At 50.1% G+C, this 22997-nt stretch overlaps 2 protein-coding genes across 8 annotated transcripts in view; both read right to left on the bottom strand.

The window, feature by feature from the left end:
* The window catches only part of CAMKK1 (calcium/calmodulin dependent protein kinase kinase 1), a 90632-nt gene extending 87466 nt beyond the window's left edge, over positions 1-3166 (bottom strand). For 3 of the 5 annotated variants that reach the window (XM_068210224.1, XM_068210225.1, XM_068210226.1), the window contains exon 1: positions 3018-3165. The gene's annotated coding sequence lies outside the window, so the exon portion shown is untranslated. Of the gene's footprint in view, positions 1-849; positions 874-3017 lie in introns of those variants that run through there. The other 2 variants (XM_068210219.1, XM_068210223.1) reach the window with 2 other exon arrangements.
* Positions 3167-10400: 7234 nt separating this feature from the next.
* On the bottom strand, positions 10401-22549 carry P2RX1 (purinergic receptor P2X 1). 3 transcript variants are annotated; one of them, XM_068210217.1, is made up of 15 exons: positions 22099-22549; positions 18689-18836; positions 18213-18284; positions 17696-17765; positions 17107-17203; positions 16781-16861; positions 15485-15626; positions 14230-14360; positions 13813-13865; positions 13421-13502; positions 13220-13310; positions 12489-12554; positions 11765-11857; positions 11205-11252; positions 10401-10890 (listed from the first exon to the last, which is right to left on the bottom strand). In XM_068210217.1, exons 1-14 carry the CDS (start codon positions 22233-22235, stop codon positions 11208-11210), a joined length of 1308 nt encoding a protein of 435 aa, XP_068066318.1. In that variant the 5' UTR covers positions 22236-22549; the 3' UTR covers positions 10401-10890; positions 11205-11207. The 3 variants fall into 3 exon arrangements, with proteins under 3 accessions (XP_068066318.1, XP_068066317.1, XP_068066319.1); XM_068210216.1 differs by having other exon boundaries at positions 10401-10887; positions 22099-22543; XM_068210218.1 differs by lacking the exons at positions 13421-13502; positions 13813-13865 and having other exon boundaries at positions 10401-10887; positions 22099-22517.
* Between the last annotated feature and the right edge of the window lie 448 nt (positions 22550-22997).

Raw genomic sequence — 22997 nt, 5'->3', positions numbered from 1 at the left:
TTCTAAAAACTTAAACCAGTAGAAGAAGTGACCAACAAATCCAGGCTGCAAATTCCTAAGCAAGTTAGATGCAGATCTTGACTGCATCTCAATGACATAGTCTATAAAAACTTTTTCTGTGATTAAGGACTCAATCTGTAAAGTCACCACCTGTGGCCAAATACACAGAAGCCTGAGAACCACCCCTGTTTCTGAAGGGCTGGAACACATGTACTCACACCTCACCCACCACCACAAATCAACAGCCACCCTCCCACTCATGGATGAAAATCACTGTGGCTCCTTCCCACCACACCATCTTTCAGATGAGTTTCCTTCTCCAGTTTATCAGTTATTAGGATCTGTTCTCTTTAGAAGGTTTCAGACACTTTTCTCCAACCATGCTAAGCTTAACCACTGTCTTAATTAAAACAACATGTTCAACCATATATCATGTTTTGGTATCATTCATTTACCAGCTGTACCTGACCCTTCATCCATGACAAATATCCCTAACCAATCTTCAGACCTGCCTCGATGACTGCATTATGTCAACGATTGCTTTGCACACTTCAATCATTCCCACAGCCAGCCACACACATTCTGTTTTCAAACACATATTTTTGGTGACTGGGTCACCTTCCTCAATGCTGGATGTTTGCTTCTTAAAGCAAGTGACATCCTGTGCCCCTCCAAAGAAAAAATGGAAAAAAAAATACTGAAAATCAGAGGAGCAACCGATGAAGACAAAGACGTAAGAGGAAGAATTTTCACAAGGGTTGCTGAATACCTGGTTGTCCTCAGAGGGGTCTGCTTCGCTGCAGTTTAAGACACAAGCCAAGAACATTTTATCTCATACCAACGCTGTACTTGGCCTTTAGGCTGACAGCTCAGGCCTTGTTTTCATCCCAAATATGAAGGGGTAACTTGCTTCCTTGTTCTTTCTCAGCAAAGGGATGGCTCAGCCTCCTGAGCCTCCCTCTCCACCTGCCAAGCTGCAGCAGAAAGTAGCAGAATGCACCTGCCAGAGGCTGTGCAGGAGAAGTCTTCCCCCCGCCCCACCAAGTTAGAGGTAAAAACCCACCCAAAAATCCTACTTCCCCATCCTCCTTCCCACTCAGGAGAGCTCCTGTTATGGCCTGATGCTGCCCAAAGCTGGGCTCTGCTGCTGACGCCACACAAACCATTTCACCTGCTTGTGTTGCTTCACTCAGCATCCCCACAGAGCCCTGGAGCCGAGGGAGATCTCTCACACAGGCAGAACCTGCTTCCCCCTACACCCAGCATTTCTCAGGGCTTTGAGCAGCTGAACAGACCCATCAGCAGTGCGCCTGCCCATCATCCACCTCTGCTTTAGGGCACCAAAGGGTACCCTCTCTCCAGGCATCTTCCCAAGGCAGACTAATTGCACATACTGATTTCACATCCTACCAAACTGCCTACCACAGCTCCAGCACTGACAAAATCCTCACACCGAGCTCTTCACCAACACACATCCCTTCTCCACTAGCTTGCTGTGCCTGGATTTATCCTCTCTGCCCCTCGGCCAGGCAGATACCTCCTCTGGAGACCAAAGCCAACCTGCTAGAAGCCATCCAGCAACCTCAGCCTTTTCCTGAAGCCTCTTACAAAAGAAGTTTCTCCTTCCCCTGTCCCTAGGTAGCAACGACCCTGTAAAGGCTCTTCTAAGTTCAGCATTGACATTGAAGAGAAGATTTGGCTTTCAGACAGAACTGTTCTTTCCACAGTTCATCAGAAAGTGGCACAAACACAGGGTTAAAACATCCTTCAGTAACTTCAGGGAACAAGTATCAGCAAAAAGAGATGCTCCCCTCTGCAAGCAGAGCCTTGGCTGAAGCACAGTGACGCAGCACAGTGCCACCTCTTCACACCCAGCCAAGGTCTAAAACACAGAAGGTTTGTCATGACCACTGCCTAAATAGTGCTTCTTGCTCCAGCAAAGAGAACACTGTGACACCATCCTTCCAGACATCCCCTCTGCTGCAGGCTGAGCACATTCCTACTGCAGCCACCCCACAAGAGCCCAGTAGGGGAAGAGAAATCCCACAACCTTCCCAGTCAAAGAAAAGCTTGGCCTTGAAAGGCTAGCTAGTGCAAGGACGATTAATTCTATCAGGCAAAGACATTTAGGGTTTAATGAACACATTAATTAGAGAGCACAGAGCAGCAGCACAGGCTTTGAAAGCCATGGCAGAAGTACAGCGTCTTCTGGCTGTGTGGAGTGAAGGGGAAGCTCACTGCTCTGAGGCAATGCCAGGACAGGTGAGGTCCCCTTGCAGCTTTGCCCCTTTGAATAGGCAGCTCTGTCCACCTTCTCCAAGCCAGGAGCTGTCCTGGGAGCAGGACACATACCCCACTCCAACCCACAAGATCCATCCCAATCTCTTGGAGAAATAGCTGGGACAGCTCCAGACAGAAGGAACTTCACACCAGCCAACACAGCTTCCCTCATGGAAAGAAATCTGCTGGGACCCAGTGGCCTGGCACCCATTGTGACTTAAAGCCCAGCCTTCAGACCATATCAACCCATGACATGCCTGAACTCCTTGCTGGAATTATAAGAGCCTGGTGATTGCACTCCTGGTTGCTAAGATCTGACCTTCTCCAGGCAAAAGCCACGGGAGCAAACCCAGGAAAGCAAATTTATTGCTCTGCCTGGAATTTAATCCCATTCACACCAGGCACCCCAGCCCAAGCACAGGACTCACACAGCAAACCATGCACAGGACAGGCTGGAGCACAGCCCCAGCACGCTGGCTTTGGCTTTTCTCTTCAAGCAACTGAGATAGTGGCTCTCTGCTCGCCTTATCCAGTTTCGAAAGCAACACTTCAAAGCCATCCCATGTCAAACTCCAGAGCAAACTGAAGCTGCCAGAGATGCCTCACAGGGAGGAAGTTAACACATGATGGGAAGATTAATGTGGAATTGCAGACTACTGTAAACAGAAAAGCAACAGCTCCCTATTAAACAAAACCTTTTCCATTAAGTTACAACAACAACAGAACGGTAATTTTACCTTCATCAGAGCAGATGAAGAAAGTGGTATCACTGCAGGACCAGCAGTTTTCCTTGTTCACTGCACACAGGCCACGGGGAGCTGCAGGTTATTGTTCCTCGGAGCCAAGGCGAGCACAGAGGAAGATAAGCCCCTCTCACGCCAGCCTGGCTGCCAGGTGTGCGCTCCGAGACCCGGCAGGGCAGGACAGCTCAGGCCACGGCACCGACCCACGAGAAAACCCAAACTTCGAGCAGCTCAGGCTGATCCCAGGGGCAGCAAGGAGGGTTAGGAAGCCGTGACAAACGTGCACGGAGCTCACCGCACTTCTTACCTTCTTCTCTGCCCCCTCGAGAAAAGGGCGAGAGATGGCTGGCACTGCTCAAACTGCTCAAAACCCCGGCTTTCAGGAGGATTTTATTTTTTCCTATTTATTTTTCAGCTGGGTAAAATCATCACCTCCGGAGCTGCAGCTGCCGGGCGCATCCCCGGCCGCGCCGCCGCGGCGACTCCCGCAGCTCGGGGGATGCGGCGGCCGCCCGCGTCCACCCGCGCCGACCACCCGCATCCCACCCGCGTCCCCTCCGCCGCCGGGACGCTGCCCGTGGACTGTCCCCGCGGGCCGTCCCCCCCGCCGCGCCACTCGTCGCCGGCTGGCGAGGGGCTCCGTGCGCGGGGCTCGCCCGGTCCCCGGGGCCGCTCACCTGCGCGCGGCGCCGCCGCCGGCTCCCGCCGCGTCCCGCCCGCCCCGCGGCGCCGCCGTTCGCCCCGCCCCGCCCCGCATTGGCCCCGCCCCGCCCGCGCCCGCGCCGCCCATTGGCTGGAGGCGGCCGCGCCTCCCGGGGCGCGCGCGCCTGTGGCCGTGAGGGAGAAGGGGCGCGAAGGTGGGGAGGGGGCGAGGAGGCGCTGGGGTTTGGGGCCAAAAAAAAAAAAAAAAAAAAAAGGAAAAACCAACCCAAAAGACTGGGGTTTTTTGTTTGTTTGTTTTGTTTTGTTTTGTTTTGTTTTTTATCTGGGGTGCGGGCTTTTGGGGGGAAGCACGGGGCTTTTCGCTAATCACAGACTCGGTTAAGTTGGGAAACACCTCTGAGGTCGTCGAGTCCAGCCTGTGACAGAACAGAGCAGTGAGAGCCGCGTTCAGGGGAAATGACTCCCCCATCTCCCTGGGCAGCTCGTTCCAATGCCTAATCGCGAAGAAATTCTCCCTAAGTGCTCCCTGACGTGTGTGATCGGGGAGGGGGGCACTGCCATGCTGCGAGCGGAGGGCCCGCCGGCCCCGAGCGCAGGGACGCAGCGGGAGGAGCCCAGGGTCCCGGCACACGGCTGTCCCCTCATCCAGGCTCTGCCTCTAGAGGAGTAGCGCCCAACCCTGACCATATACACTTGCTCAAGTCTTGGCAGCAGCGAGGGGAAATGCTAAATGCTGCACACCAATTAATCCCACTGCTGCTCTTCAAGGAATTCCTACAAGCAGATGCCTTCTTTGGTTTGATTCGTATTTTGGCTTTATTTTTCCCTCCCACTCTCTTTTACCTTCTTGACTCGTAGTGGACTCTACCCCTGAGTTGAGGGGCTCCACTGCACCCAGCAGTGAAGCGTTTGCACTGGGATTCTTGAAGATGTTGATTTTGTGACAAGTGACTTGTGGCAGGACTCACTAGGCTCTGCTGTGACTCCACTCACAGTCAGGGTCCCCGCCAGGAATCTTGGATTTAGCCAGAGAGCTAAATGGATTAAATCCACATCCTGACTCAACCCACTGCAGACTGCTGCTCCTTCCTGCTGTGACAACAAGCAGATAGAAATGCCTGTGCCTGCTTCCAATGAGTCTCGAATAATCCTCTGCTTTGGAAACAAATTAATTCCTTACCATGGGTTTCATAACTCAAAATAACATATAATAATGCACCTTGTGGCTTACTACCAACTTTTAAATCTCAAAAAAGCTTCCCCTGTTGTCATTGTGTTGAGAAAAGTACCAAAATGTAATTAAAAGCCACTATTCGTTAAAACAGCAAAGTCATCTTATAAGCCTAGCAAAGAGCATAATTTTTAAAATTTGCTCATTCTGTGGATATGTTTATTATAGTCAGCCATAGCCTGCTGCTATTTGCTATGTGCATCCAAATCTTACTTTTCCTGCAGAAATGTGCTTTGTCACCCTGGCTGGTCACAGGCAGCTGAGCAACTCTCTACAGATGAACAGGTTTATTCAGGGCTAATACCCTTTCACTGCCATCTGAAATATTTGGCATTCTCTTTGTCAATTTTCAGTCAAAACCACTTGGAATTGAAATGTTATGTGGTTCAAATCTTGACTACTAAAGAGTTGCTGCATTCAGTGACACGATCCCTGCTAGAAAGCTACAAAGGGCTGTGTTTTCAGCTCATCACAGAGAAAACCCAGCAGAGATCTTCCGTGAACAGGAAGCGCTGGGGCAGTGAAGGGCTCTTGGGGCAGGTGAACAGCAGCGTGATAACCAGTGAGAGGATGGCAGAGCCTGCTGCATTTTAGGATAACCAAAACCATGTACATGTGGCACTTAGGGACATGGTTTAGTGTCAGTGTGGGGTTTTGTGGCTGGACTTGATCTCAGAGGTGTTTTCCAACCAAAATGATTCTGTGATAGTAACAGCACAGCAGAGAGCCCCATCTCCTTGAACACGCGCTTCCAAAGCAGCTGTTGTCTTCCAGCAGCTCTGAATATTAGTTAATGACACTGATTAGACATCATCTCAAGGCAGCCAGCAGCCTGAGCTCCTGGGCTGTGTGTTTGCCTTGGTGGACTCTCAGAAAAAGTTAGACAAGCCCATGAGCAAAAGCAAAGCCTCCTCCCAGGCCTGAGTGAAAACCCCAGCAACCTCCTTCTTGGCTGGCTGGGAGTATGTGCCCACACCCAGGAATGTGCCCGTGCCTGTGGAGGGACTGTGCTCCCGTGGCTCCAGGGCATGAGAGATGCTCTGAAAAACCATAACATGTAAGCCAAAACACTGACCTGTTTCATAGAGGCTTTTGATTCTATCAAGCAAGGCCTTGCTCATGCAGGGCCAACTCAGCTTCTCCTGAGCAATGAGTGAACCTTTCAGCCTCCTGCTCCTCTTGCCTTGATTATTGCTGAGGAGCTTTTGCAAGGGTTCACAAGTCATTTGGACTGATTCATTTGGCTTTGAGATGTTTACGAGATGCTGGCTGTTTAGAAAGTGCTGATATTTGTCCCCTAAGGATCTGCCTCCTTCAGCACTAGGCAGTTTAAATCAGCTGTGATGTCTGAAGCACAGTTCAGCACCAGTATCAAAGTTTGAAACTATCAACTGTGGCAAAGACTGCGAGCAGTTGATTTAATGAAATAACCTGGTTGGCTCAGCTCAGTCAGAACGTGCTGTTTCTTCCAGAAAACAAAAAAAACCCCAAAACAAATCATGTGCCTCAGCTTCCCTTTTCATCATACACAGGTGATTACACTGCAGAGCAGTTGTGGCCAGTGGAAAGAGGGTCACAGACAATGTCTCTCTGATGCTCAGACCACAATGGCTATAACAATGTTAAAATAAGACTTTGATATTTCTGTTCAATAATGATTGAGTATGGTTGGTTGTTAACTGATTTTGCATGTTTTTTGGGTGCAAGGACTGGGAATGTGTTTATTGAACCTGTCCTTGAATTACAGTCATGGGGGGAAGAGCTTACATTTCCCTAGGTATGTCACTAGTACATTTGGGTAAAAAAAAATATTTAAAGCCATCATTTTTAAAGGAAATCTCTTAGTGGTGCCCATAAAGCTGAGCAGGATCTGTGCTTGGTACTGGTGGGCAGAGCCCTGTTAACTGGAGCGATCCTGATTCACCCCTGCTGAGGAGCCCATCGGGTGACCAGGCTGTTGCTATATTCAGAACCCATTTGGACAGTTTTGAATTTTACGCTTTCAAAAATAAGGCAATAAAGCAATTAGAAACAAATAACAGAAGGAGAGAGCACTTCACCAAAGACAACCACATATTATAGTGTGGCATAATTAATACAGGGCTGGCAGCAGGGAAAATGGGCTGTAACAACTGCACTGTCCCTAGGACAGTGGCTGCAGGCTGAGCTGCAGATGTCAAGTGCTCAAATGGCCAAGAAGCTCCTTTTGCCACTCAGCACAGTCTGGCCTGAGAATGCCCAGCTGTGGGACAGAAGGAAATAAAATCCTTCAGAGCTGGGAGGATATGCATGTTCCTGCCGGTCCCTCACTGTGTGTCAGCCAGAGGATTTATCCAACCGAGAACATGCTCCCGCAACAAAAGAGAAAGGAAAATAGTGTAACCAGAAAGGCAGGTGCTTTTTTTAGTGAAAAATCCAAGGATGTCCTAAGAGGAGAACTGGGTTAAAAATAACAGGGAGTCTGCTATGCCAGAGAAAGAATGAGTGGGCTTAAAGATAGGAGAGGCTGCACAGGAAAGGAGTTATCTACTTCTTGAGTGTTACTCATTTTAATTTGCCTTGTTACAGTGTCTGGAAGCACCAGGTGGAAATCAGGGCCTCATTGTGCTGGGAATTGAGCACAAACATAATGATTAAATGTTGCCAGCTCTGCAGAGATTGAAATATAATTCCTCATCTCTGCAGAATCACTAACCAGCATAATTATTGCCAAATAAGTTTTTTCTGTAATTGCTCTTCTGGAATATCTGTGCTACTTGATTTTTTTCAAAATAACCCTGCCTGAGGGAGTGAAAAGATATATCTGTACAAGGTCCAACCTAGTAACTTTTACAGATAACAAAAGCTGGTCAGAAGCAGAAAATTCTCACTACATTTTAATCCGTGTTCAAAAATTATTTGCTTGTACCTTGGTTTCTGTTTCTATAAAATGGGAATAGTCACACTGCACTCATGGCTTGCTTTTGTTGTCTAGCACCCATGTTCAAGGCAAGAGTCCTCTGCCAGACGTTTGGAGCACTGACATCATCACATACAAGGGCTTGTTACTGTTGATTGTAAAGAATAGGGATTAACTGGAAAATATACATTCTTTCTTGTGTGTTTTCTGGGACAGTGCTTGAATTGCTGACAGTTCCTTTTCTATTAATATTTTTCTATTAGTTAATAACTGTGTAAAAACCAAAATGCAAACAAACAAGGAGTTTAAAAAAACCCCACAAACAACCCAACCCTCAGCTGGCCACAGCATGAATGGGAATCAACACAGCACACTGTCATTGAAGGGGTTTTGACATGATGACCAAATCCCTTTGGGATTCTGTAACACTTCATCCTGCTGTTCAGAGGTCAGAGAGCAGCAGGACATGCTGGCCACATCATAACTGCTTCAAATGCAGATGTTTTCTGATCACAACACAAAGAAATTCTTCTGTCTAAGAACAGTAAATTCTCCCCTGATCCTCAGAGCAAGATCAGGTCAAGCCAAGAGGACAGGAATATGATCCTGCTGGTCACCCACACTTCCCCACTGGCACTTGCAACACCAGGTGTCTTAACCAGTCAGCATTTCCATTTGTGAGGCTCTAGCTTTTAACTGTTGTGTCCTATCCTGCATTCAATAACTTTATGTGAGTTTGGACAAACTGGAAGGCACTGGGAGGGGGCTGGGAGCTGCAGTGCTGAAGCAGAGCATCTGTGCCAAGGAAGGCTCCTTAGGGGTGAACAGAGCAGCCCTTCCTCCTTGGTCTCCAATCTCTGCCAACCACCTCCAGCCTCTATGGCAAAAGAAGGCCTGAAACAAGTGCCATGGGCTTTCCCTGCCTTTTCATACAGCAGAGGGGACCAGTCTATATTAAAATCTGACACTTGCTCAGTTTCCTCCAGACAGCCATTGCTCTGTTTGGCATCCACCTGGGAGCCACAGGGCCCGGACCCCCTGGCTTTGAGGAGGAGCTTATTTAGGGGAAAGAATTAAAATTGCAATATCTCATTCTGCTGGTTGCAGAAATGATGAATGAAAAGCAGAGCAAAAGATCCCCAAAGATTGTACATTTAAAGAAAACAAGTTAAAGAGATGAAAACAAATCCTTCCATGGTTTTTAAAGCAGCCTTGGGACTTTCAGGAATTCCAGCTCAGAAGTTTAGAATAGCAACTAAAGGGGATCATTTACAAGTTGCATTTTCCCTGATTTCATATTCTGCCTTTTAATTCTTCCTAGGAAAGAATAGGGAGAAGCAGCTTGAAAGATGAAGTAGGCAGAAACATCCCGCAGCTCTACCTGCAGCCTTGCATTTGTTATTTTAAGTTTTGACCGGAGATTGACCCGGTGTAAGTGGGTGCTTAAGGTTACCTGAACACTCTCGCTTCACTGTCTATGGAAACTGGAGTTTCTCCAGTCTGTGAAATTGGTCTTGCAGTCCCCTCTGCTGGTGGCAGCTTGCTGAGGAGCTGCACCGTGGCACCACATGGGACCTGCTGGGGCCTCGATGGATGCTGCAGGGGAGCCCCCGGGGCGTGGAGATCCCCCAGCCCCCACTGAACAGGCACCGACTCCTCCAGAGACCTGGGAGCTTTTCCTTACTCTCTCTGCATCCTTAGTATAAGCACCTGGCACCTCTGCCGCAGGACAGCAGGGTGAAAAAGTTAGCCATGAATAACCTTACAAAAACCCACCCTGCCTGCGAAAGCTGAGGCATCCTGCTGAGAGCAAGTGACCTTGCCCTGGGGAACGTATGGCTTGATGGTATGGCTTGAAATATTTGTTGAGCTTATGACCAAATATCACCTGCACCTCTTTAAGGCACACATTCTTGCGTCCCTGAGAGCCTGGAGCAGTGCTCCTGCAGGCTCTGGTGGCATTACAGCCCTACAGCTTCTCCACCAACTCTGCCATGGCCGCTGGGATCCACTTTCAGAACAACCAAAGCATAGTTTTCCCCAGGGAGGTAAAAAAAAAGACATTCAGAGGGGGGCTATGCAGAAAGTCAGCGTTAATGTGTCCTGCAGAATGGAACAGAGCCAGCAATACAGGGCAGGGTCGGCTCGCAGGGATGTGGGGTTTGAGCACAGCCCATGATGTACAGCTGCACATGATGGGTAGTGCAAATCTTCCAGCACAGAGGGGATGTTTAATTCCTGGGTGCAAAGAGCTGTTTTGTGTTTTGTGAGGCTGCTGCTGAGAAAGTCTTTCTGACCAGCTAACACTGACCAGCGTGGGCAGTGGAGGCAGAGCTGGCACAGGACAGTGGATGGCCATGGCTGGCAGTGTGCCAGTGCTCCCTGCCAGCCAGCCTGTCTGAGGAGGAAGCCCAAGTGACAACTCTGATAACAGCTCCTGCTTGTGGCTAGAAGCCCAGGGGCCCTGCATGGGAGGGCAGTTTCTGAAGGAATCATCACTAAAGGGATTTCTTTGTATGCATAAACCCTCCAGAAACCACTGCAAACACCATGCTCTGGGGCTAGCATAGGCACCATAAAGGGATGTAGTAGAAAAACTAAAGGTTTATTTTTTTAATAAAATACATCCTTACAAAATAACCATTTTTCTCCCAGGCAGAGGGCTGGGCATGGTTCCTGCCAGCTCTTCTTCCTTCCCCTTCTCAATTTGGAACTGTCCAACGCTGCTTCTGGGGCAGAAGAGGCAGCTGTGCTCTCCCCAGGGTGTTCAGGTGCAAGTGGCCTGGCACGGCCCTGGCACACCAGGCAGGTGCAGTGCGAGCCCTTCTGAAGGGCCTGCAAGGGCAGCAGACCCAGTGCCCTGCAGCAGAGCTGGCAGAGGCCCCAAGATCCCTTAGTTTGACCCATCCAAAGCATCATGACATGTCCCACTACAGGGCACCACCTTCCCATGAGCTGGAAGCTGCTTCTGCTGGTCTTGGGGCTGGCCCAGGGGGGTGACAGGATGGCGACCGAGTTTTGAGAGAAGAGGAGGAGGAAGAGGGGTGCAGGTTTGTCAGTCAGTGTGGATTCTGCTGAGAGAGAGGTGCACAGTGATTTCTGGTGTCTTGCCCCCCAGTGCCCTTCTTCAAGAGATGTTGCCATCGAAGATGTGATGTCAGCCCTACATCCTGCATCCACTGCTGCCCCATGCAATTGCTTATGCTGGGAAGTGCTGACCCCACGTTAGGCACTACAGCCCACAGCTCAGTCTCCCCCAAGCCTCCCTGGTGCCCTGCTGCCTTCCTGAAACCCTTCTGCCTTCTCAGAGACATTGGAATAGCCCCAAGACCTATAGCCCTCACCCCTGACAGATGTATGCTAGCAGGGCTGGGGAAACACCACTCACCTCTCACTGTGTGTTGTCTGGCTTCTTTTCCTTCTTATGCGACTTCGACTGGGGGTTAAATGAGAGAAAACAAGGATTCTTTTACAGACCTGCTCCTTTCCAATGCCAGGGAAGATGTGACTGCAGCAACTCCTAACTCTCAGTGTACATGCTTATTTTCAGATGAATTTGGGGGGAACTGTTTTTGTGTCCTTCTAAAGGCCATGAAACATTCCGTGGTCATGGAGATGTTCCCAAAGAGCAGAAAAAGAGACATTTTATAGTTTGCTAAAGCACAGATCTGCCCCTGCTTCCCTTAAAGCAGTCAGAGTGTTGCCAGTTATTGGAATATCTGGGGTTAAACGCAGAGAATAAAGTTATTAACAATGAGTCACACACAACATCTCAGTAATTTTGGAGAGAAGATTCATGGATCTCAGTCTCCAACAGTCCCAAGGGCTCAGGAAGGTGCCTGGTTGCCCCTCAGCGTGGATGTTTGTGTTACAGTGTCATTACTCATGCACACATCCACACACACCCCTGCAGGAGCCTCTGCAGGGCAGGCACTCGCTGTTACTTACAGGCTCCTGTTCTGCATATTTGAATTTCTTCTGCTTGTAATAGTCTCGTCCGTGGAGAAAATGCAGCAGGAGCAGGTCACAGAGGACAGAGGCCTTAAATCAAAGTGCAGTTAGGTTTGGAGCTGCCCTCCAAGCTCATGTGGACCACTATTTTCAGTGTTTTTTCCCAGTTTCTCCCACAATTTAGGGTCACTTCTGCTTCATCCCACAACATGGCAGTTGCTGAAGTCTCTAAATATCCATTTAGGACAGAAGTGAAGTGTGCTGTGTTCAATAGTGGGTGATTAAAGTCAACAGAAATGAAGTGTTTCCCCTTTAGGTAAATGCAGAGCACAGTGCCCTTTGAGCCATGGCCAAGTCTTTAACAGCCATAACCAAATCAGACGCTGACCTTCTGTCCTGAATGAAATACTGCCAATCACCTGAAGACCCTCCCTCAATGCCAGCTCTAACTTGAAACTATCAGGATACCAAGACCTGCCAAGAGACCCAGCCTTCCCTTCATCAGCAGGGCAGAATTCACATCAGCCAGAGACCAGCAGGAATCTATTTTCCTGAGCTGGCAAGGCAGGAGAGCACCTCCTTTCCCCCTTTTGCCCATCCTCTGATTCCCTGAGCAGTAGCCAGTATTTCACTGCAGCTCAAGGACACTTCCCACGGATGTCACAGGCAAGAAAAATAATTTGAGAGTCTCCATATAGAGGCTGGAAATATCTGAACTTACCACTCCAAAAATACCAATTCCAGAGCCAATTGTGGTCATGGTCGGGATTATGTCAAATTTGCCTGCCTGGATAAAGCCAGAGAAAATAGGTGATAAGTTACAGTCAGCCCAGGGGAAAAAAAATGGGTGCACTAGCTGTAAGGTGGGGCTCAGCAAAAGGGCCTTGCAGCAACCCAAACCACAGCCACAGCACATAGAGAAACAGGAGCTGGGCAAGAGCTGGTCAAACAGAAAAATATTGTAGATTGGTTTTAGGCTGAAATAAATTGAAATCACTTTTCTTCCTGTATTTTTAATATAAAAACCCAACCAAAACCAAGCAACCAAACAAAAGTATACACTTTGAATATTCTCCATGGGAACATAATAAAGAAAGCCTTCTCTCCCAGTGGGAAGAAAAAGACAAAAAAGAAAAATGCAAATGTTCAGCTTTTGGAAATACCAGTAAAAGTTTTGAGTTTCCACAGGTCCCCCCTACTCCCATCAAAAAGTTTTTTAGACAAAACCACTGATCAAGCCACAGATGAAAGATGTGACCTATAAAACATGTTTTCCTCCTGCCTTCCCTTCCCCAGTATTTCCCAAGGGTTCCTGTGAGCAGGCCAGCACCCGAGGAAAGCATTCACACTAGTTTTCCTGGTCCCACAGGACCCTGGTGCTATGTTACAGAGCTGGTAACTTCCCAGGGATATGGCACTGCTGTCCCAGGGGTCCAGGGGATCCAACCTTACCTTGCCATTCACCAGAATGTCGAGCCGGATCCCAAACACCTTGTAGAGTGTCCTCTTTTCCATCCCATCTTCTTTGTAGTATTTGGCATATCTGTGCAATTGGATGGCAAGTGTTAATGGTCTGCCAGGGGGTCTAACAGCCCCTGCAACCCTACAGCATCGGGATCTTGGACAAAGATCTGGGAATGTGTTACCACAGACCTGCTCCTGACCTTCTCCTTAAACCCCCGAAGGAGCTGGGCTGTTGGCACCTGTCCTCTCTGTGCCTCAGTTTTCCTGCCTGCTGATGCTGTTGAGCCAGGGAACGGGCAAAATGACTCGTACGATTTCAGAAGGTAAAAATGAGCGCTTATTCACAAGCACTTCTCTCTTTTATAGAGAACATCGTGAACATTAATTCCATTGGTCTTAAAGTAAAAACATTCCACCTGATTGGTACACTGGACTTAGGTCAGTGTGGTAGAACATATCTATAAACAATATGAATGGAAAACAAGATAATAGATTGTTTACATTCCTCTCAGACTTTTTCCCAAGCTTAGCCTAGTAGAAATCTTTCTCTTTTTCACTCTGACTGAACTGAGAATATCCACAGCCTGCAGGTTGCAGTTCCAGCTCCTGCTGTTTGATCTGATGTCCCCAAGTGCTGTGTGCAGCAGATAGTGAAGCACTAGTGACAGAGTCACACAGAGCAGAGGATAGAGACTGTGAGAACACGTGAGATGATCCTACACCATCTCCAGTCTTTCAAGGGGCTTCCCAAAAGCTCAGCCAAGCAGGAGAGCCTGCAAGGGGGAGGAGATGGAAAGGAAATGGGGCAATTTAGAAGCCAAGGGGTGTATTATCACTTTTCTCATGCCGTTTAAAAGAGCACTGGTACTGCTGCCTGGCCCTGCAAAGGTAGTGAGTATTTTGAAGGACAGTCTTTGGCCTTCCACCGTCTCTTGAGTGGGAACCTGGAAGCTGTCACCTCTGAATTACGCTTGGAGAATTAGCAGTTGTTTCCTTACCTGAAGTTGAACCCCGGTGAAACATTGCTGTCATCATTGTAAAGGCCGTGGAACTGGTAAATGGGTTTGCAGTACCGCAGGGGCCAGTCGAGGTCACAGTTCCAGTCTATGGTGATGCCCACCACTCCACCCTGCAGCCAAGAGGGGAGTCACAAGTTTGCCCCTCCTTGAACCTGGCCCACACAGAGAAATGCTTTCCCTCCTCATACATGTCCTGTCTTGATGCCATGAGGTGTCCTGGCTCTCCAAGTGCATGGACCCCAATGCTTCCTCAGCCTTCTTGAGCAGCCCTGGCTGTGTGGCCTGTACATAACCCCTTGCAGAGGCTCTTGTTTCTCTCCTGAGTGCTGAATACACAAATAAATTCATGCCCTCTTGTTCCTGATCAGAATCCTGTGCCCATGACATGGTCCTGAGGAACAGTGCTCACCCCAGATTCCTTCTGGTCCTCATGGGACAGCCTTCCCTTGCCTTGATTATGCCCAAGAGATTACTCAGGAAATGCGGGAGTCCCTCCTCCCTTCTGAGCTCACTCCAGGCTGTAAATAGCTGTGCCCCACAGGCTTGTATTTTTGCACCTTTAATATATAGAATCTTAGAATTATTTGGGTTGGAAGGGACCATAAAGACCATCTTGTTCCAAACCCTGCCACTGGCAGGGACACCTTCTACTAGACCAGTTTTCTCCAGGTCCTGTCCAACCTGGCCAGGAATGGGGCAGCCATAGCTTCTCTGGGCTGTCTGATCCAATCCCTGCAATAAATGTTCATAAATGCAAGCCTCTGATTTAATTCAATGCCTGGCAAAGTTATCACAAGGTTTTGCAGCACAGAGATAGCAGATATTCCCATACACCAGCCTGAGGAGTGTTAGGCAAAGCTGCATTTTGGAGCCAGGGGAAAGGCTGCATTTAGCACTGTGCAATGACCCATATTTGACCATCCAGCTGGGATTTCCAAGCTGAATCAGATGGGATTTGGCCACACAGATCTAGTTATTCACTGCTCAAATTAAAACAAGCTGAACCCTGGGATTTACCGCCAGTGGGTCAAATCTTCTCAAGAGTTTCCAAGAAAAATGTACATATTTGGCCATGTCCAAGGAGATTCATAATCTTCATGAGATAATTCTGACACTCATGTTTTCTCAAGAATTCTTCAGAAAACTGAAAATCATCTCAACAACTGGGGATGTTTGCACTGTTGAGTGTCCCTCTCCCATCAACAGCAAGGAACATAATTTGAAATTGAAGTACCTTAACAGCTAGGAAGGTGAAATTCTGACCCGATTCCTTCACTATGTATCCCAGTTCAAACACGGGACATAAGGAATCAGTGACTTTGTGATAGGTGCATTTCTTTAGGTACTGCTTGGTAACACTCTCAACCAAGTTGCGCCTGTGAATGAAAAGAGAGTGAGAAAAATTCTCAGTAACACAATAATTTGGGGGGTAAAAAACCTCTGTAAGTCCCTTGCCCAGCCCACGTTGCTCTCCCATTCACATACCATTTATCCATGGGCTCTGCTAAGCAATGTTCCGAGCTCCAGCAATTCTTATCTGGGACACCTCGTGGATAGTGAGTGTATCCCACACCTTTTACATTTAGCTGGGGTTTGCTATCCCCTACAGCAAGGGTTAAAAGGAAAGGGCAACTTCTTGCCTTCCATCCCACTCTGTTCTTTTGCCCAAAAACATCTTGCCTGTGAAGCCTATGTTTTTGTAAGACTTGTGCCTTGCTCAGACTGATCCCATCGATGATGCTCAGCAGTAAATTGTCAGCAGTGATCAAAGGCAGGAAGTCTCCCCACAGCAGCCAGCCTGGCCACCCTCACTGCCAGGACCTGCTCCCTCTCTGTGTCCTCTTCAGCCTGTCCTCGCTTGGGCCACCTCTCCTTGCAGCTAGGGGATCCCCTCTCCCAGCCACCTCTTGGGAGGTGTGAGGTCAGCCCAGCACTTTGCCAAGCACGCTGGCTGCCAGGACATTTAACTTTGGCTGCAGCACAGGGACAGGATCAACTCAGAGAGAAGAATTCGCTGTCTACAGCACAAATAGCTTCTGTTAATTTGTTCCAAATCAGATATATGGTCAGTGCCATCACAAATCCTCTTACAAGTGTGCCTTCAGCCAACAGCATTTCCCCCAGTTCTGCCAGGACCACTTTGCTGAAACAGATGGGATCCTTAAGGGGGACTCTGGGGCACCAAGCTTATCCTGGCCCTGTGGTATTTTAATTTTGTCTTCAGAGAAGAAAAATGAGAAATCAGAGTAACTGATTTGCAACTTGTGAGGGTAACTTAGGAGAGGTTAATTCCAGAAATCTTTCCAGCTATCAGCTGGGGTGGGACAGATTTGGGAGGGAAATATCTCAGCTCCTATGAGCTAATATGGGGTTCTGTGCAGCAGTTAGAGTGGTCCTGGGATCACTGATGAGATAGGCAATCCTCTATACCAAGCATCCAGTTACACCCATCCAGCTGAGCCCATGGCTTCCTCTGAGGGACACAGCTGGAGGAACCAACCAGGAGCCATCCCCCCAAACCTCTCCTTACCTGGACACCTTGAACTTGGGGAAGGTGATACTGTTCTTGATGAACAAGGTGAACTTCTCTGCTTCTGACAGCAGGGCAGGGCTGAAAAACACAAGTGTAGACATGAGTCCATCACTTGGCTCTCCAGGCTCTGGAGAAAGCTCCATTTGGTGGAAATTCACCCAAACTGAGACAAGCAGACCCAGAAAACTGGTGGTCTCATCCCTTCCCTTTCTGGTCTTTCACAACACAGGCTGTCCTGGCCACATCCCATAGAGCCCCAACTTGGTCTGCTTCACACCAAGTGCAGCTGGGGTAGGAAAGAGGGCAACAACATCATTCCTTACCTGGGAACATGGTAATCAACTTCAACAGGGCACCAGCCAAAGATCTCACAGGTCTTCACAGTGCTGTTGAAGCGTACACACTTGCCAGTCATGAGCCCTGTGGGGGAGACAGCTGCTCACACCCCTGGATCCTGTGAAATCTCAGCCTCACGCTGGGATGGATGGGATCTGGTTGGGGCTTCAGCTCTGCCAAGGGCATTCAAGACACAAAATGCTCAGGGCTTTGGCACCTTTCTAAAACAGGAAATTAATTGTGGCCTATCAGCGCAGGGCAGTGGTTTCTCTTACAGTGCTGTACAGGGGAGCAGCTGGAGATTTTTCATGTTAAAACACATCTAAGAAAATGCAGAGTTGATAAGAGGACAACAGTCTGGGGGAAATGGCTTAGTCCTGATTAACCTTTTGTTAACTGAGCTGTTTGCTCAGGTATCTTTCAAAACAGCAGAGCTGGACCAGCCTACACAGGGCCTTCCAACCAGCATGTGAGAGGTTTTCCTGTTCAAAGCAGGTGCCCCAGGCAGGTGACACCCCAGCCAGGCAGCTTTTCTCGGTGTTGTCTCACCAGAAGCACCAGGACCGTGTGCCATACCTTGTCCCTGACGGCTGTATTTCCCTTTGCTGCAGTCGCTGTCCTGTGTGCACAGCCCGGCGTCTGGCAGCTGTTGGGAGAAAGCAGCCACCTCTCAGCACCCCACCGTGCAGCTTCAATCCCCCTCTCCCTCCTGCCTAACCAGACAGCATTTTTCTTGAGACATTGCTCAACTGCAACCAGAGCCTTGTTCATACACTGCTTCCCAACCAAGGCTGTCCAGATAAAGCAGGAAAAAAGGGGCGATTTATTCACTCCAGGCAGATGCTTTCATTTAAGCCTCAAGTCTGCTCTGCTTGATTATCTCAAAGGGGAGAAAACTTAAATGGATGCCACCTGTTTTTCAGCAGAATAAAAGTCTTCACATAGCCCACAGGAGTCAGGAACAATAATATGGGGCCAGGCCCTGGCTTTCACTAAACCTCTCAATGTCAGAAAAAGTCTTTCCCCAGTGACACTACCACAATTCCCCTGAATTACAGAAGCTTAGCCCACTGAAGAAAGCCAGTGTGTTTACCTCTGGGCAAGTTCCTTGTTTCTGTCCAGGAGTGACAATGAAGTTGGTCATCACCACGAATGAGTTGTCCCCCTGTGGAGACACAGCCAACGAGCTCACAGCCAGCACAGGGTCTCCTCTGTGAGAAGCCTCTCCCTGGGTGGGGACCTGCAGTGCCACCAGCCCCAGGGACAGTGGAGGATCCCACTTGCTGCCTGAGATACTGCTCCAGGGGCACTGGAGGAACCTTGATCCTTTTGGAGGCAGCCTCAAATGTGCCTCCTCAGCCACAGTGGGTCCCAAATACAAATACTCCCCAGGGAGAACCTGGGCAGAGGTTTGTGACAGGAGCAACCTCCTTTCCACCACAGGGACAGCCAGTCATGGTTAGCCCCACGGAAAGCCTGTGCCAAGGACCCATCTGCACCCCAGCACATGAGGAAAAGCAGCCACTGGGACAAAAGCAAATCCCTAACCCACCCACTGTGACTCCTTACCTGGGGTGGGAAAACGTAGTCCACCACATCCCAGATGTGAGGACCCAGGACACTCTCGTTGGTCAGTGTCAGCCCTTTCAACTTCACTGAGACCGAGCTGACGATGCTGTCCTGAGACTGGTAGCCCTTCTCGTAAAGGAACACCCACCTGGACAGGGAAAGGTGGCAGGGTGAGCGTGGCCACCAGCACTCCTCCACTGGCCCAGTTCTCTGCACAGAACTGTGGATTGGGGCTTTTTCTACCAAGTCTCACTTGAGGAATCATTTGCCAAGTTTCTTCCCACTGGAGGAGGGAAATGTTGGTGAAACTTCCTACCCTTTGTCTGATGCATGTGGTAGTTGCAGGACTCGACCTTCATGCCAGGATGGTGTGTTTTGGGGACTGGGACACATTTTGTGGCTGAGGGTGTGTGAAGGCAGGTGGAGCACAGTAGCCATCAGTCATTTAGGGTTAAAACCTATGGCAGGTTTGCAGCTTGCTGGTCTCAATGACCTACCCCAACACTCCTGATCTCTTGATCCACTGCAGAGGAACTCTCCAAAACCCAATGCCTCCAAGGCCAACACAGAGCTGAGTCTGGACACGGTTCACAGCCAGAGCCACTGCTCCCCATCCAGCAAAGGGAATGTGGAGCAATGTCCCTGTGGGCAAGAGGGCTGCAGGAGCAGCGTTAGGGACACTGCTGTGGCCAGAACAGGGCTCTGCCTGCCTTTCCCAGCCCATCACACAGTCATTAGAGCAGGCTTCTGACACTATTTAACCTACAGCATAAACAAGCTGCCGCTGGATTAACTCTGACTCAGGGAGACTGTAAACATGGGCAAGCAACCATTTCGGGTAGTGCTCCCGGCGCCGCGGAGCATTCTCGGCACTAAAAAAGGAGCGATCTGGATTTTGTCCCCACTGCCGCAGGCATTGGTCCCGCTGGCTGTGACAGAGGCAGCAGGCTACCCATGGGACAGCCCATGACACCTGCCTGGTGTGTCAACCTCGCCTCTGACACCTGGCTGATGGGCAGAGGGGAAAATGGGGAATGCCAGGTGCTGTCTGGAGGTTTTCTGTTTGGTTCTGGACCTTGTGAGGACTTCTCAGAGAGGGAGCTTTTTAGCTTGCAGCCACATCAGCATCCCAGGATTGAGGGCAAGAGGACCTCAGGGATAGTATCTGCTCCAGTGCCTGGGGATGGGAGCAGAAATTTAGCACTGCTGCCACCCCAGCTGGGACACCCAGCTCCAACATCCTCCTCCAAGGCAGAAGACCATACTGGGTTTCACTGGTTACACTGGGAATCTTCCCTGATGCCCTTGGGGCTGCAGGAGGTTGTGAACTGGGCAGCAGCAGGGGCAAAACGTTTCCCTAGATCAGCCTCCAGCACAGACTCTGTTGCTGACCTCTGGCAGAGCTGACTATGGGCACACAGGGCTGGGCAACCCCACCTCCCCTGCGGCAAAGCCAAGGTCATGACAAACAAAAACCATTCCCTGTGAGGCTGTAAATGCTGCAGCAAGTCCTGCCAAGGTTGTAAAAGTCCCCTGGTGTCACTCCCTGATGTGGTAGAGCCACCAAGCCCTCTTCCCTTGCCCGCCTCATCGTGTGGCTCAGCCCGCAGCTCCTTGCATGCAAGAATTCAGGAAGTGAAACCCAGAAAGCACCCGGCATCTCCTGGGCAGCAGCGATACCACCTTATCACAGTCATCACAGGAAAAAGTGATGCCCTGCTCCCCAGGGGTGACATGGGGTCTCACAGGCACTGATGGCATTACCAATGTCCTAGCAGAGTCATGCATGGGAACAGATTTCCATGAGCATCCCATGCCTGCTATGAAGGGAGGACAAAAGCTGGGAGAATGGTAAATGGATACACATTTGGCTGCCAAATTTGCTTTCAAAGGACAGAAAATCTCAGGCATTGTGGCTTGGTGAGGGCAGTGAACTGGGAACAGTGTTGTGGGCAGAGAACTGGGAGTAGTGCTGTGGGAAGGGAACTGGGGGCAGTGCTGTCAGCAGTGAGGAGACGCTGGTGGGGCTGTGGGGCTGTGGGCAGCTGCAATCATAGGCAGCCCCTTGCTAGAGGAGCCTGATCTCAACAAACCAGGAAAAACTTGGGAACTACAGCAATTCATGCCAGATTCCTCTCCTCTGCCACTGGCTGTCACCCCATGGCTGGTTCTCTTCCTGCCCCTTCCTGGTTGCCTGTCTCAGTTTAGCCAAGTTTCTTAAGCCACGTTTCCTTAGTTGCTCTGCACAACCATCTGTGCCAGTTCCCCATCCACAGGAACAGCTGCCCCCAGCTACATTTGGTACTGGAGCCCTGGGACATCACAGGCTCAGTCCTTAGGAAAAACAAGGCTGCTCCCAGTAACACCAGTGCAAAACTCTTTGCAACAGAGCATCCTTGAGACCTCGGATGCAGTTCTGCATGAGGATTACCCTTGGGAGCCAAAGTGCTGGTGAGCAGTGTGGGACCATCATGGGGGACCAATGTGGGGGTTCCACACTGATCCCCTGGGAAGGGTTTTACCCTTTCCAGGAAGTCTGTGCTAAAGGGAGGGATTCCTTTGCATGAGACACTCTGCACCCCAAAAATTCCTAGGTTTTCCAGTTCACGGCCAGACACCCCCTTTCCTTTCAAACATCCTGCCCTGGGGCCCTTCCCCATGAAAGAGTGCTGGTCTCCTGCTAGGGCTGAGCCCACAGCAGCCATGGGGCCACAGCAAAGGCTTACCAACCATCACATCCCATAGCATCGTCCCACACTGAGGGGACAGGCACAGAGTAACTGGAGCAGGAGCAGCAGCCCCGGGGCACCTGAGGACACACATCCTCACCCGGTTCTGATCCCGCCTGCTCCACTCACTGCCTTTTTTAAGCAGTTGCCCTTGCTTTTGGAGCTGCCTCCCAGAAGCAAATAAGACCAGGAATTTTGGAGCCAAGCTGTGTCTCGGCCGCAGCGTCAGAGTGGTGAACAGGGAGATTTATGGCCCTGTCTTGAGCCACTTGGGTCTCACAAATCATTGCACTGGCCTCAGATGCCTCTTATTTAATATAAATGAAAATAAAAATAACAACAGATTCTCAGGCCACCGTCCAGCAGCTGGAGCAGGATCTGGATTCTCTTCAGTGAGAAGACGGGGCCCCGGTGTGTGGAGCAGGGCTGGGCAGGGATGAGCCTCCAGCCTGGACATGCAGTAGCTTCTGGGGAGGATACGGGGACTAAGTAGCCATCTAAAAGAGCCACGGAGAGACACTGGGCTGCACGGGAGCAGCCACAACCAGAGGGATGTGAAGCCATTAGCAATAACCCCCTGCGCTGAGATATTGGCAATATATAAACCCCTCTCTCTCCATTGCTTTTTAACCCAGTGGCAGAGCATTAATTTCTGGGAAAGCAGGTGCTGAGGAGCCTTACCCGATGATGTACGCCAGGACGATGAGCTGGATCAGCCGGAAGGTCAGTCCCACCTTCTTGTTCCTCACCAGCACCATCCGAGGGGTGTCATACTCGAAGAGGAAGGAGGACACCCTGTCCATGCACTTCTGCCCCATGGCTGTGCCAGGGCTGTGCCGCTGCCTCCTGGCTCTTCACTGCGCCGTGGGTTGGGCTGTGCCCGCCGCCGCTCCGGCAGCTCCTCTGTTTGCAGATTAAAAAAACAAAATAAGAATGCTATCGGCGTGGCTCTGTGCACATCTGGGCTGTCTGGTTTCCTCCTCTGCACAGGGATGAGGCTTCCTCTTCCTATAAGCTCTGGGCTGCGAACAGCGGGTGCCCTACATGGTCTGGGGGTGGGACAGGGTGTGGGAGGGTGCAGGGCCACCCTGTTGCCAAGCCCACATGCCACCAGGACGAAGCCATCTGTCTGTGAGCGATGGTCCCTCGCCCTGCAGGAGCCTTCCCTGGGGACAGAGAGGCTGCAGGCAGGGCTTGGGATGAGCAGAGACCACGAGTCATTCCTGGGGGCAGCAGTGGGATGGAAGAGATTGTGGGGGTCCTGGAAGAAATTTTAGGAATTAGGATTGGAGTATCATCTTTCCTACCACAACAGCCACCGCAGGCTGTGTGTCCTGAGCCCATGTCCTACTCTGTCTCCAAAAAGCTGCCCCAGAAAAAGGGCTGGGAAAGAGAAGGGAGAGCACCAGAAACCCAGCTCAGCAATTTGGAGCTGACCCATGGAGCAGAAGGGTGCCCAGCTTGGCCCCCTCCCATGGTGAGGCCAGACAGCTGGGGCTTGGCTCCTTCCCAGCACTTGCGCTGGGCTGGGCTGGGTGCATTTGGAAGCATTTCCAGCATTTCCTGAATGGCCTGGACGT

The sequence above is a fragment of the Anomalospiza imberbis genome, chromosome 20 (assembly GCF_031753505.1).
Source record: "Anomalospiza imberbis isolate Cuckoo-Finch-1a 21T00152 chromosome 20, ASM3175350v1, whole genome shotgun sequence".
In the NCBI taxonomy this organism is placed as follows: Eukaryota; Metazoa; Chordata; class Aves; order Passeriformes; family Viduidae; genus Anomalospiza; species Anomalospiza imberbis.
Note: the sequence above shows the minus strand (reverse complement) of the source record. Positions and strands in the feature narration are given on the sequence as shown.

Bases quoted from the DNA above. Each gene is read 5' to 3' on its own strand.
- P2RX1 (XM_068210217.1), bottom strand. From the start codon at position 22,235: ATGGGGCAGAAGTGCATGGACAGGGTGTCCTCCTTCCTCTTCGAGTAT. The intron at 17,204-17,695 runs GTATGGCACACG...TCTCCCCCACAG, and splicing joins ATACAGCCGTCAGGGACAAG to GGCTCATGACTGGCAAGTGT. The intron at 16,862-17,106 runs GTAAGGAATGAT...TGTGTTTTTCAG, and splicing joins GTTGATTACCATGTTCCCAG to CCCTGCCCTGCTGTCAGAAG.